The sequence below is a fragment of the Primulina tabacum genome, chromosome 11 (assembly GCF_025594145.1).
Source record: "Primulina tabacum isolate GXHZ01 chromosome 11, ASM2559414v2, whole genome shotgun sequence".
In the NCBI taxonomy this organism is placed as follows: domain Eukaryota; kingdom Viridiplantae; phylum Streptophyta; class Magnoliopsida; order Lamiales; family Gesneriaceae; genus Primulina; species Primulina tabacum.
In genome coordinates this window covers 37,587,294-37,600,502 of record NC_134560.1, presented here as the reverse complement: position 1 = coordinate 37,600,502, position 13,209 = coordinate 37,587,294, and the positions used below count along the sequence as shown (strand labels likewise).

Below are 13,209 nucleotides of genomic sequence, written 5' to 3'. Positions count from 1 at the left end.
ATTATTTGTTTTGTTTTTAAAGTGTGTTGGATGATCCCCATCAACATTTTCTTGTGCAGTGGTATATTTGAGATCAATTGCTCAAAAGATATAAAAATTCAGGGAATTATTGGCCCTTGTGCATCACTTGAAAAGGTATGAAATTTTTACATACGGAAGAACTTTCTCCAATCTGCATCAGGTTGATATTAACAGTTTCTGGCTTTGTGCAGAAAGGTCCTCTGTCCTCGGAAACTGTCATTGGCCAGGGAAATACAACTGCATGGAAGTTATGTGGCCTTGACAAAACAACTTCCCTGTGTCTAATATTTGATATTATCAAAAAGAGCCCAGATGTTATTGCTCAAGCAGCAAACAACCAGTTCTATTTTCAGTTCCTGACTTAGTAGGCATCTGAACTAGTTTATTTGATATGTTGTGAGCGAGGCAGATATTTGACTTTTTAAAAATATTCTTTCTTCCCCAGTTACCAGCATGGTAGTGGACAAATGAGACTTCGTGCCACTACCATCTCGAGAAGATGGGTTGCCGGGCCTGGAAGCAAAGAGGTAAGCATATCTTGTTTTTCTCTGTTTATTCTTGACAAACTTTCATGTGATTACAAACTGGTGGGTGTCTCTTTCTTGGTGAAACTGTTATTTTCTGCTGTAGAAGTGAACAAAAAATTGCGCTGAAGACGTACAAGTATCTAAAAAATTAGGAAAACAAGTTTGTCCAATGGTGTCTAGCAAACTATGTTGTGGCAAGCTCATTTTACCAGCTTAAAAAGCAGTTTGTGCAAGCTATTCTGTATCTTTTTGTCCTATTACTGACCTTTATCTTAATTTATTTCTCACGATGAATCGGGAGAATAAAAAATGTAATCTTCTAATTGGAAAAGAAATCTGTACTTGTTCCACTAATCCAATTGGAGATATTTGTGTATTTTCATAATGTTGTCTTATGACCTAAAAAACTGAGTCTCCATTCGCTCTTTAGATATAATATGTTACTTCCGAGTAGTACAACATGATTCTATCAGTAAGTGTACACAAAATTTAGTATAAGCTAGTTAGATATGTTGTATGATCCAATTTCCCTAATTTCAAACTTCTTAGTCTTTTAATCATTTATTTTTCCCCCTTTTCAAGTATGTTGGTGCCATTTCTCGGTAATATGTTCCAAAGTTTTTCAATTGACACATACATTGGCATGACAAAGGATTATAAATCAGGGATTGTGAGCTATGTGCACAGATATTACACTTACAAGAGTTCATCTCCAAATCTCTATCGAATGACACCATCAAAAGCCAATTTTGAAACGCATGGGTTATTTGGTTTGCTTTATTCTGCAGGACATAATATCTGGATTTGATCAAGAAGCAGCAGCGGTTGTAATGGCTCGTCACGTTTCTTTCACAATGGAAACCGAGGTCCTATACTTGAACCTTTTGTGTTTGAGCTGTTTGTTAAATACATTAGATGGTTGATGGGTAGAAAAATAGTAGGCTGTGGTTTATTACTTGAATTTTACTTAGATTGCGATGACATATTGAAGCTATTTGTTTATCAAGTCAGCCTGGCCGCAGTTTATGATTGCACACGTATGTGTCTTTGCATTGATTACCATGTTTGCGTTTACATAATTAGATTGGATTTTAATTTAAAGTACTATCAATTAGTTTTCCAAGCTAAATACTTTCTTAGATACTTGAACAGTAATTACTTCTTGATCTTGAATAGACAGTTGACCATCAGGCCACAAATGCTGGCTTGTGAGAAGGAAAACTTATTTCTGAAAAATTTCTACGACGGTTTCTAGCTAGATTATTGCTCTTTGGAACTAATTCCATTTTTTCCTTCTGTTTTGTTTCTTTTTTCTGTGACGTCTTGACCTCCCAGAATCTATCCCAAAACTGTGGAATATGTTCGCTTGCGTGGCCATTGCTGCTCATGAGGTTCTTTTTTAATTTACTTAGTGTGCAGAATCAATGATTTAAAATGAGGATTTCACGATTCTAATGTCTCAAAATTTATCTATCACTGTCCTCAAAAAAGCCATCACTGATCATGTCTCATAACTTGCGTGCACATAATCTAAGCACATACTTAGCTGAATTGAAATCATAAGGGAATTGATTATTCTCTTAATTGGAAATGACCGACACTTGAAAGTAAACAGAACTAAAGTATATTCTTTGCTGAGCAAAGAATATAAAAAACGGTTATATTTTTTACATTACTTTACATTTCGGGATGTCTTCACTCTTCAAAGTGCTTTTGCCACCTCGAGCTACTTTCTTGCGCCTTGCACCTTTGGGTTTATTCTTATTCTAGAATATCTTCTCAAACTTATATGTCTTCGTGGTTTGCACTACCTGCTTGTCTAAGACAACCTTCACAGGTTGAGGTGATGATCAAACTTTTTCCTCATTGTATGGCAGTCCATTTCTCGTGCCAACTTCCATCTGCTTCACAATCGATTTTTTCCCTGTTGAGATTGTTGAGCTCAGACCAATTGCTTGTGGGCTACTTTACTTATAATGGTCAAGCTCCCATTGCTTATAGATTGTGCTGTACTTTAGACCGTGTTGATTGCTAGCTCTTGAATAATCTTCCCAATTACTCAACATTTATCCTGGCATGGTGGAATTGTTTAGTGTTGGATTGCTCTGCATAACTTCTCAAGACTTAAAATGTCGCAAGGGGATTGCTCTGCTGTAAACTGTTATTACCCCAACTGCTCAATACCTAGTCTAGCATATTTCACATTTTCAGTTGCTTACTGCTCGACTACTAGCTCCGTAGCTAAGCACCCAACTTTTCAACACTTAGATTCTCAGGACTCTACATTACCGATTATTCATTTTCCATCTGTCCGGGCATTGCTCAATTGCTCATACCTTCGGCCATTGATCTATTCTGGGTTGATACTTTGTATTCTGGTTGACTTGCTGTTCTCTGTTGACTTTGCTTCTTCCAGTTTGCTTCACTTGCATCAAAAAATTTGGGCCCTGACATTTACACTCTTTATTGATATCAGAAGATAAGGAACATGTTATCTGACTTTTTTCCACATTCCGTATTTTCATGTCAATGGTTGCAAGGGGCATTGGATATATTTAACATTGTATGGACAGCTGTTTCCATCATTATTTGGATTTTTTCTGTTCTTGAAAACAAAAGTCTTTATGCCTCGCACATGAGCAAGTACATTTTTTGTTCATCTAGGAGTTTGACATTTGCATTATTTTGTTGTTATGACATAAACTCTTTGTAATAGGTATTTTTTTTCAGGCTGAATTTGACCCCATCAGATGGTTGGATAAATCATTGATTCATATATGTTCCCGATTCGGGGAGTACCAGAAGGATAGCCCTTCTTCTTTCAGTTTATCTCCTAGATTATCAATATTTCCACAGTTCGTGTTTCATTTACGACGCTCACAATTTGTCCAGGTCTGCAATTATTGCCTTTGTTTCCCTTTTGCTGCTTCTGTCTTTGAAAAAGAGCTTTGTCATCAACAGAGACGTAGAGAAGTATAGATATTTTTTGCTCCCTATCACAAAATAACTTTTGAAACAGATTGTATGCAACAAGTGACTTGTGTGATCGAGGAAATAAAATCTGAATGTTGTTCATATTATTTTGTACAGGTTTTTAACAACAGCCCAGACGAGACTGCTTACTTTAGGATGATTCTGAACAGGGAAAATGTAGCTAATTCAGTGGTCATGATTCAACCTTCCTTGATCTCATACTCTTTTCATTCTGGACCTGAACCCGCTCTTCTTGATGTGACATCCATTGTTGCTGATAAAATCCTCCTTTTGGATTCATATTTCACAATTGTGGTATTTCATGGATCACTATTGCTCAGTGGCGGAAAGCTGGCTATCATGAACAGCCTGAGCATCAGGTAAGTTGTTGGCTAACATTATTGAAAATGTGAAAGTGAACGTGTTGTAATGGTCAAACAAGAAATTGCCGAAAAAGCTAATGACCCAATTATTTGTTTTGTATAGAATATAGTCGTTTAATGCTTGAACGTTTTTGATTTGCCATTAAAAGAAATGTTGTTGAATTTTGTTGTTGGAATACAATGTAGAGATTATAAAACACAAAGCATAGCTTATGTGTTTTGGCTGTAAAAACCTGCATGAACGATATAATACCTAGAAGGCTAGAAGAGTCACTAACCTTTCTTTATTTAGATTGCTATTGCTATGATTGCCTCGTTTAGTTGAAAATAAAAGGATATAAATGTGGTTGGCCGTAGGAAATCTTTCTATAACTAAATCAATATAAATGTGGTAGGCCGTAGGAAATCTTTCTATAACTAAATCATATTTAAATCATATCAATGATATATTGTAATTACACACACACACACGAGTGTGGAAATCAAAACCAAAGCATTCTACTTGAAGCAAAAAAATTTCTAGTTAGAAACCTTACACAATGTCGCATAAAAAACTATAAGACCAAATCACAGGGTGTTCAACTATGACTGACAATTAGGCAGCCATTATAGATAGCCAGAAGTGTGGGTTATTATTCTCGTGAGTAATAAGCTAGAATAATTGTGGGAACTGTTTACTTGAAGTCTTGAATGATGGCCAAGATGTTATTTTTTTTAATTGGATAGATTTTAGAGAAGGCCCGGGTGGGAAATATGGTCAAATACCTATGTCAGAATTTGTGCTGTGATAATGTGGTTTAACCATGAAGGACTTTATTGTATCCCCGATACATTGCCAAGAGCGCTAAAACTCATTAATCATTTTTAATTTTAATTATAATTATCACATCTTTTATTTGTATGAAAATATATTGGGATTAATATGGCGGGTTTTCATGTTTTTTGGTGATTAACAGTTTCCAAGCCATTTGGTGCATACGCTCCTTTTCAAATTTAGATTGGAATATGTTTAATGGGGTAGTTTTTTTAACGCGCACACCTTTTATACACATAAATTTATATGATCGATAATAAAAATATTGAAAATAAAGCATCAATTTCGCATCCATACACACACATCTCAAATGTTCGACCACATTTAAAAAATATAAAAGAAATACTCAAAATATAGCTATTCGGGACATATCCTGACTCATATTGTACTGGGACACGTACACCAATTGGGAACACACCATAGCAAAATAAAACTTGAGTCCACTCTCATGGAGCCCTGCTACCACCTCTTGATGTCTCCTCTTAAGCATTTGACTAAGAAACACCAGCAACACCTGTAATGCACACAGCAACACACAAGCCTTTCTCTCACTAAGTGGGGTCAGCTATATGGATCATCCTACGCCATTGTGCTCTGTATCCTATTATATCTTTATCTATATTTAGATAATGCATATCATGCTTAGTCGTTATTATCCATCCCTTTTCGTTTTCAATGAGGGTACTAGTCACGGTCTCACATCTCCTAACTGGAGTCCATACCATCTCAGGTGTGTCTCCCACAATTTCTCTTCAATAGTCGCAACCCCAACTTTTTCTCTGATATACTCTTCTTAGCCCATCCATATTTGTGTCCGCACGTCCACCTTATAATCCACATTTCTGTGACTCTAATCTTTTGTTCATATGCTTGCTTTACCGCCCAACATTCAGATCCATATAAAATAGCAATTCTAACCGCTATCATGCAGAACTTCCCTTTGAAAAGGATACCTTACGATTACATAGAATACTAGATGTATTTCTCCACTTCGACCATCCTACTTGTATTCTATGTGATAAATCTCTATCAATCCCCTCATCTTTATGTAAAAACGATCCTAGATACTTAAAGTCTCAATCCGTTGGCAATTCAACACATCCTATTCTAACTATTGTCTAATTGCTCCAGTATGCTAAGCTTAAATTCCATGTATTTTGTCTGTCAGATTCTGTAGATAATATATGATTAGAATCAATATTTTATTATAGTAGATATATCATGCAGATTATGTTAGTTATATTGTGAATATTCTCTCCCAGTTTTGTAGGGATCTTATTACTAGATTTAGAAGATTATGCTCTTATTTATATGTACAATTGTAATTAGTTGTAAAAATAATAATAAATTCTATTCTTTCTACTCTTTGTTTTGGTATCAGAGCGAAGTTCATCAATCTCCAGCAAAATGTCCGATAGTACTATAATCAGCCCTATATCTGATGCTGCCACTGTCGAACATACTGCAGCAAAAGGGGAATTACAAAATCTTCATTCTGCTCATAGTTTGAACGGAAAAATTACTTGAAATGGTCCCAACTTGTCAAGAACTTTCTGAAAGGTCGAGGACGGCTGGATCATTTAACAGGTACTGGACCTTCGGAGAAAGATCCCAAATTTGCATCTTGGGATGAATAAGATTCCATGGTAATGTCATGGTTATGGAATTCGATGCTGCCAGAGATTAGCGATACGTGCATGTTCCTTGGATCAGCCAAAGAAATTTGGGAGGCCATGCGACATACTTACTCCAGGGCTAATGACGCAGCCCAGATTTACGAAGTTAAGTCAAAGATCGCAACAACAAAGCAAGGAAATCAGACCACAACAGAGTACGCTAATCTCTTACAAGGACTGTGGCAAGAGCTGGACCAATACCAGTGCATTAAGATGACTTGTACATCAGATGCTACAGTCTTAAAGCAGTTTATTGAAAGGGAACGGACGTATGAATTTCTGGTTGGCCTCAACATGGAGTTCGATGCAGTCAAAGTGCAAATTTTAGGAAGAGCAGATCTGCCTTCCTTAAATGAAACAATCTCTACCATTCGGGCAGAAGAAGGCCGTAGAAGGGTGATGCTCGAGACACGCGGAGAGGAAGGATCTTCACTTGTTGCTAAAACGGCTGGGATAAAAGAATCCAAGTTCAACAATCAACACAAAAAATCAAGATTAAACAGTCGTGAATCTCTATATTGCACTTACTGCAGAAAGAATGGTCACACCAAAGATCAGTGTTGGAAGCTGCATGGTAGGCCTAATCGAAACTTTGATGAAGGAGCATAGTTGTCAAGGCGCTAGGCGACGTCAAGGCGACGAGCCACTGCCTAGCGCCCGAACGCCTAGGCGACAAAAGGCGATCGCCTAGCCACGAGGCGATAATATAGAGAGAATGTATTATATATTTATCTTCTACTAAAAATCAACTATTAATAATAATGAACTATATGAAAACCTAAATATATAAAGCTTCAAGTAACAAAAAACAAAAATATCTCAATATTGTCGATAAATCAACACATTCAAATCTTATGCTAGACAATTTAATTTTTCCAAAACAATCTAGACTCAGATCAATCACTTTCTAATTCAATCATTTCATCCACATCACCATCCTCCACATTTTCATCAATGTCTGAATAATCATCTTTCAACACATCATCATCAAACTCTCCCTCGTCAGTAGATTCTTCATCTACATCCATTGGTGATTGTAGAGCATGAGTAGTTTGGCTTGTCACCCGACCTCTTCGTCCTCCCCTACCTTTGCCTCTAGAAGTTGAAGCTCCCCTATAAATAGGGTTCGAGGTCCGTTGTTGTCTAGTATGTCTGGTTTCTTCTTCTACTCCAGCAGCCTCTGCTACAACGTTCCATGTCAAAGTATCATCATCATCATCAAAAACAGGTTCCTCTCCAGCTTCCATCATTCCAATCAACCACTCATTATTACAATCATCAATATTCCTCAAAACTATATGATATCTTTTATCCTTCTTAGCCGCACGAGCCTTGAGTGTTTGATTGTACTTCACATATACCAAATCTCTTAGTTTCTTGTGATCTAGTCTATTCCTTTTCTTTGAATGTATCTGTGACACGAATGACGTAACCATCATAAACTATAAATTGAAAAGAAAAGTGAAATAAGTCATGTAATACCGTAATAGTATTTACTCACATGCTCAAATATGCTCCAATTCCTTTCACAACCCGAAGCACTACATGTGAGGCTAAGAACTTTGATAGCAAATTCTTTCAAATTTGGAGTACCATTGCCAAACATTTTCCACCAATCCGCTGAAAAAAAATGTATCTCATCATTTTCATTTGATATTTAAGTATTTAACTATTTAACTTCTTGCAAAAAAAACACATACCAGGCGCCATTGGTTGGTCTTTATTATTCCTTGCTCTAATGGCAAATTCGTTGCCGAACAATGACTCCGAGTTCTTATATACCGGCAACTCCTCCATAATAATCTTATCCCTCACGTCATGGCTTGGAATCAATCTTTGTATGCATGCAAACAACCCATTTGTGACTTCTGCATCCGTCTCAACTTTCGGATTGTGATAGTAAAAATATGGGTTTAAGTAGTATCCTGCCGCGTGCAAAGGATGATGAAGCTGATTATCCCATCTAGCATCAATAAATTCTAACACTTTTTTACATTTCTCTCTGTTGTTATCAAAGGACTTGAGAATTGTTTCTTTTGCTCTGTCCATAGCTTCATAGATATAACCCATCGCTGGCCTTGTTTCATTATCGGCAATGCGAAGAACCATCACTAGAGGACACATCACTTTAAGGGTGTATGTCACATTATTCCAAAATGAAGGCTTGAAAACAGTATCATTTGCCTTCTTACCCTTTATATCATTTGACCATATACTTTCTATTCACTGTGTTGATATGAACATTCTCTTCAAAGCCTTTTGTCGTTTGTGGAGGCTTTGCAAAGTGAGAAATGTAGTAGCAAAACGGGTGACTCCATGTCTTGCCAGCTCTTTGTTTCCAGTAAATTCTCTCATCATGTGCAAAACACCTCCATGATTGTAAATGTAACCAACAAGAGCAATTGCTCTCGAAATAGTCTTCCGAACCACCTCAATTTTGCCAATATCCTCTAGCATCAAATCAATGCAATGAGCAGCACATGGAGTCCAAAACAAATTCGGTCTTTTTGCTTGTAGAAGTTTACCTACAAAAAAAAGAGTACAAAACAAAAAAGAATCAATTTATGTTATATGTAATATAATATGCAAGGAAATAAAATTTCAATACTTCACTTACCAGCTAAAACATAATTGCTGCCATTGTCTGTAATCACTTGCACGACATTTTTCTCTCCCTCACGCTCTACAAATCTATCAAGCAACTCATATAACAGGGTTCCAGTCTTGACATGGGCGGATGCATCCACAGATTCCAAGAACATTGTTCCTTTGGGTGAATTGACCAAAAAGTTGATCAATGTTCTATGCTTCCTATCAGTCCACCCATCAGACATAATTGAGCAACCATATTTCTCACATTCATCTCTGTTTTCTTTCAACAACTCATTTGTGTAGGCAATTTCTTTCTGTAAAAGTGGTACCCTCAATTCATGATAACTTGGTGGTTTCAAATTCGGCCCGTACTGACCTATGGCTTCAATCATTTCCTTGAAGCTATCTAAATGGGCAGCATTGAAAGAAATCGCAGCTTGATACATGAAACGAGCTATCTTTTGAACTGTTCGATCTCTAAGCTCTTTATCACAAGCATCGTTTATGTTTGTTTGCCTCAATTTCCCCCCTTTGGTTTTCTTTTTCGTGATAAAGAGATCCATCGGCCCTTTAACACTGCCACTTCCACTTCCAGTTCCAGTCTCGTGTATGGAAGTCAAACTTCTCTTTTTGCTTGGTTGTACATCTTCTTCATCGTCTTCATCTTCATCGATATCAAGAAAGCAAAAATCTTGCTTCATTCCACCGCAAGCTCTCAATGTTCGCTTCTTCTTTTCATTCATATAATTCAACAGCTCATCACGGACACTTTGAGGACACTCTTTGCATTTTCTGACATTTTTTGAATTCTCAGCAATATGTTGTTTGGCTCGAAAAATTCCTCCATTGGACGTGAAGCCACAAAACCTACACGTCACACTATTAGTATCATTTGGATTTTTCAAATAACAATGCTTCCAACCGGGGTCTTTCTTATTATCCCCATCTGGTTGTGTGTTTTCTGATTGAGGATGAGAAGCCATACTAGGCTATTTTTTTAAAATAAATGCAAAACAGATTAGGCAAAAGAGAAGAAGCCTGCGGCAGAGAAGAAATCTTCAATCGGTAGGGGAGAGTGGTGTGCGCAGATAAGGCAGAAGCTTCAATCGGCAGGGGAGGAGAATACGTATCGACAAATCGACATGCAAAACTAGGCTTTTGTTTAAAAATAAATTACTTATGGGCTGAAATTAGTTATGGGCTTATTTAGTTGGGCTTTGGGTCATTAAAAAATAAAGGAGAAGCCTGCGGCAAAGAGGCGGAACGCGCTGCACAGAGGCGGAACGCCTGGAACGCCCATCACCTGGAGAAAAACGGCTTCAAGGCGATAAAGGCGCTCGCCCAGCCATACACGTCGCCTGGTTGTCCATAAGGCGCTGCAGCTCCGCCTAGCGCCTGAGGCGCTGAGGCACGCCTTTGACAACACTGTGAAGGAGGCAAGGCCCATATGGTAAGTGCACCATCGAACAATGAATGAAGCGAACAAAACCTTGGTGCAGGTTTAAGTGAGCAGGATCAAGGCGTTGAAAAATTTCTTAGTGTCCCTTGAGAAACCCTCCTCGTCAGGTACTAGCTCCTTGGCTTTTTCAGGTATCACTCCTACTTCTTGCTCTGTTAATATCTCTGAAAAGATTTCTCCAAAGTTATGGATAATTGATTCCGGAGCCACCGATCACGTGACTTATAATTCCAAATCATTCTCTACCTACACACCATGCTCTAGCCACAAGAAAATCACCTTAGCTGATGGATCTTTCACCACCATTGCTGGTCAAGTTGATATCTATATAAGCCCATCCCTTGTTCCTAAAAATGTCCTCCATGTTCCAAAATTATTTGCAAACCTAATCTCCATTAAGAAACTAACCATGGATTCCAACTGTTGTGTGACCTTCTTCTCTTCCCATTGTGAGTTTCAGGAACTGAAAATGAAGAGGATGATTGGACGTGCTAATGAGAGGAATGGTCTTTTCTATCTGAAAAGTCAAAATGGAGGAACTAGGATGGATAGATCCACATCATTCTTTTCTGAGTCTGTTTTGTCAACAAAGAATAAAATTTGGCTTTTTCATCGTCGTTTATGCTATCCCTACTTTAGGGTCCTTAAGTTAATGTTTTCTTTATGGTTTAAAGAAAATAAATTATAGTCTTTTCATTGTAATGACTGTGAATTTGCGAAACACAAACGTGTTTCATTTCCAGCAAGCAATAAAAGAACTAGTATTCCATTCTCTTTGATCCATACCGATATATGGGGTCCCTCTAGTGTTCAAAGTATTTTTGGTGCCAAGTGGTTTGTGTCTTTTATCGATGACTGCCCTCGCGCGACATGGATTTACCTTTTGAAAAATAAATCCAAAGTTAGCACTATTTTTCCAAAATTCTATAACATGATTAAGACGCAATTTGATGTGAGAATTAAAAGATTTAGGTCAGACAATGCCAAAGATTACTTCAATTTGTCGCTTTCCTCTTTCTTTCAAAAGGAAGGAATTTTGCATGAATCCTCTTGTGTCAATACACCACAGCAAAACGGCGTGGCTGAACGAAAGAACAGCCACCTCCTAAATATCACAAGAGCATTATTGTTTCACAAAAATGTTCCTAAACACTATTGGGGAGAAGCTGTCCTTACCGCTGCACACCTTATTAATATACTTCCCACTAGTATTCTTGATTTTAAAACTCCAATAGAAATTCTCACAAAATTTTTTCCTAATTTTATTGCGTCTAATAATCTTGTTCCTAGAATTTTTGGAAGTGTCGTCTTCGTTCACATACATTCCCAAAATAGAGGAAAACTCGACCCTCGAGCTCTTCGATGTATGTTTATCGGGTATTCCTCTACTCAAAAGGGATATAAGAGCTTTCATCCTTCCACTCGAAAAACATTTGTTTCTGCTGATGTCACCTTTGTTGAAAATGAGTCTTATTTTCCCTCAAAATCTCCAGAAAACAAAACTGATAGGGATGGAGGGGATATAAGTCTTTCACTTGATCTTCCCTTCGAGTCTAGCACATTGCCACTACTACACAACTCACCATCTATACTTCCTGATCAAATAGCCAAATCAGCCCTACAAAGTGATCTGATCGTGGATAAGGAAAAAGAAACCCCAACATAGCCACTCAAAACTTATTCCAGAAAAAAAATTCCAGCCTCTACAGTAGCATCACCACCTCTGAATGTTGCACGAGTTCCTGAAATAGGCCAAGCCATAGCCGAGAGTGAAATACTCGCTGAACCCAAAATCTTAACAGATTCTAAGCCCTTAGATGATGTTGATCAGGACATGAACTTGCCAATCACATTAAGAAAAGGAGTTAGAACCTGTACTAAACATCCCTTACATAATTTTATGACCTATCAGAACCTGTCCCACAGCCATAAAGCCTTGTTGACCAATCTTCACAATAATCCATTCCAAGAAATCTATCAGAGGCATTAAGAGACAAGAAGTGGGAAGATGCCATGTAAATAGAAATGGAAGCTCTTGAAAGAAACAAAACGTGGTAACTGGTTAGATTGCCACACGATGTTAAACCGGTTGGTTGTCGATGGGTATTCACTATCAAATATAAATTAGATGGGACAGTTGAACGTTATAAGGCGAGGCTAGTTGCAAAAGGATACACCCAAACATATGGACTTGACTATTGGGAAACCTTTGCACCTGTTGCAAAGATGAACACAGTACGGATCCTTATGTCATTAGCAACAAATTTTGGATGGAATCTGTTCCAATTTGATGTTAAGAATGCATTTCTTCATGGTGATCTCGCCGAAGAAGTGTATATGGATATCCCACCGGGTTTGAATCTAAAAAAAAGATGGTGTGTAGGCTGAAAAAGGCACTTTATGGTCTCAAACAATCACCACGTGCTTGGTTTGGAAGACTCAGTAAAGCAATGACTAGCTTGGGATACAGACAAAACCAAGGGGATCATTCTTTGTTTGTGAAGCACTCGGCTTCAGGGGGAGTGACTATTATGCTGGTGTATGTTGATGATATGATAGTATCCGGGAATGATATAGCAGGAATACAGGACCTGAAGCAGTGCCTACTCAAAGAGTTTGATATCAAAGAACTTGGGAAGTTAAAATACTCTAGGAATTGGGCATGGGATATTCATTTCCCAACAAAAATATGTGCTGGATTTGTTGAAAGACTCAGGAAAGATGGGATGCAAGCCAGTGGACACCCCTATTGAAGTCAATCACG

At 37.7% G+C, this 13,209-nt stretch overlaps 2 protein-coding genes and 1 pseudogene across 2 annotated transcripts; 1 reads left to right on the top strand and 2 right to left on the bottom strand.

Annotated features, from left to right (window-relative positions):
- LOC142519830 (protein transport protein SEC23 C-like) overlaps nt 1–13,209 on the top strand; it is a 29,705-nt pseudogene that overhangs the window by 12,791 nt on the left and 3,705 nt on the right.
- On the bottom strand, nt 3,908–8,615 carry LOC142518967 (uncharacterized). The gene is made up of 3 exons (XM_075621833.1): nt 8,095–8,615; nt 7,896–8,014; nt 3,908–7,806 (listed from the first exon to the last, which is right to left on the bottom strand). Exons 1-3 carry the CDS (start codon nt 8,516–8,518, stop codon nt 7,291–7,293), a joined length of 1,059 nt encoding a protein of 352 aa, XP_075477948.1. The 5' UTR covers nt 8,519–8,615; the 3' UTR covers nt 3,908–7,290.
- On the bottom strand, nt 8,615–9,984 carry LOC142518965 (uncharacterized). The gene is made up of 2 exons (XM_075621829.1): nt 9,012–9,984; nt 8,615–8,919 (listed from the first exon to the last, which is right to left on the bottom strand). The coding sequence occupies exons 1-2, from the start codon at nt 9,967–9,969 to the stop codon at nt 8,618–8,620; spliced, it is 1,260 nt and encodes a 419-aa protein (XP_075477944.1). The 5' UTR covers nt 9,970–9,984; the 3' UTR covers nt 8,615–8,617.

Coding starts and splice junctions, on each gene's coding strand:
- LOC142518967 (XM_075621833.1), bottom strand. CDS start 8,518: ATGTGTCCTCTAGTGATGGTTCTTCGCATTGCCGATAATGAAACAAGG. Junction 8,015..8,094: donor AGACCAACCAATGGCGCCTG/GTATGTGTTTTT, acceptor ATTTTTTTTCAG/CGGATTGGTGGAAAATGTTT. Junction 7,807..7,895: donor ATTGGAGCATATTTGAGCAT/GTGAGTAAATAC, acceptor TTCGTGTCACAG/ATACATTCAAAGAAAAGGAA.
- LOC142518965 (XM_075621829.1), bottom strand. CDS start 9,969: ATGGCTTCTCATCCTCAATCAGAAAACACACAACCAGATGGGGATAAT. Junction 8,920..9,011: donor CAGCAATTATGTTTTAGCTG/GTAAGTGAAGTA, acceptor TTTTTTTTGTAG/GTAAACTTCTACAAGCAAAA.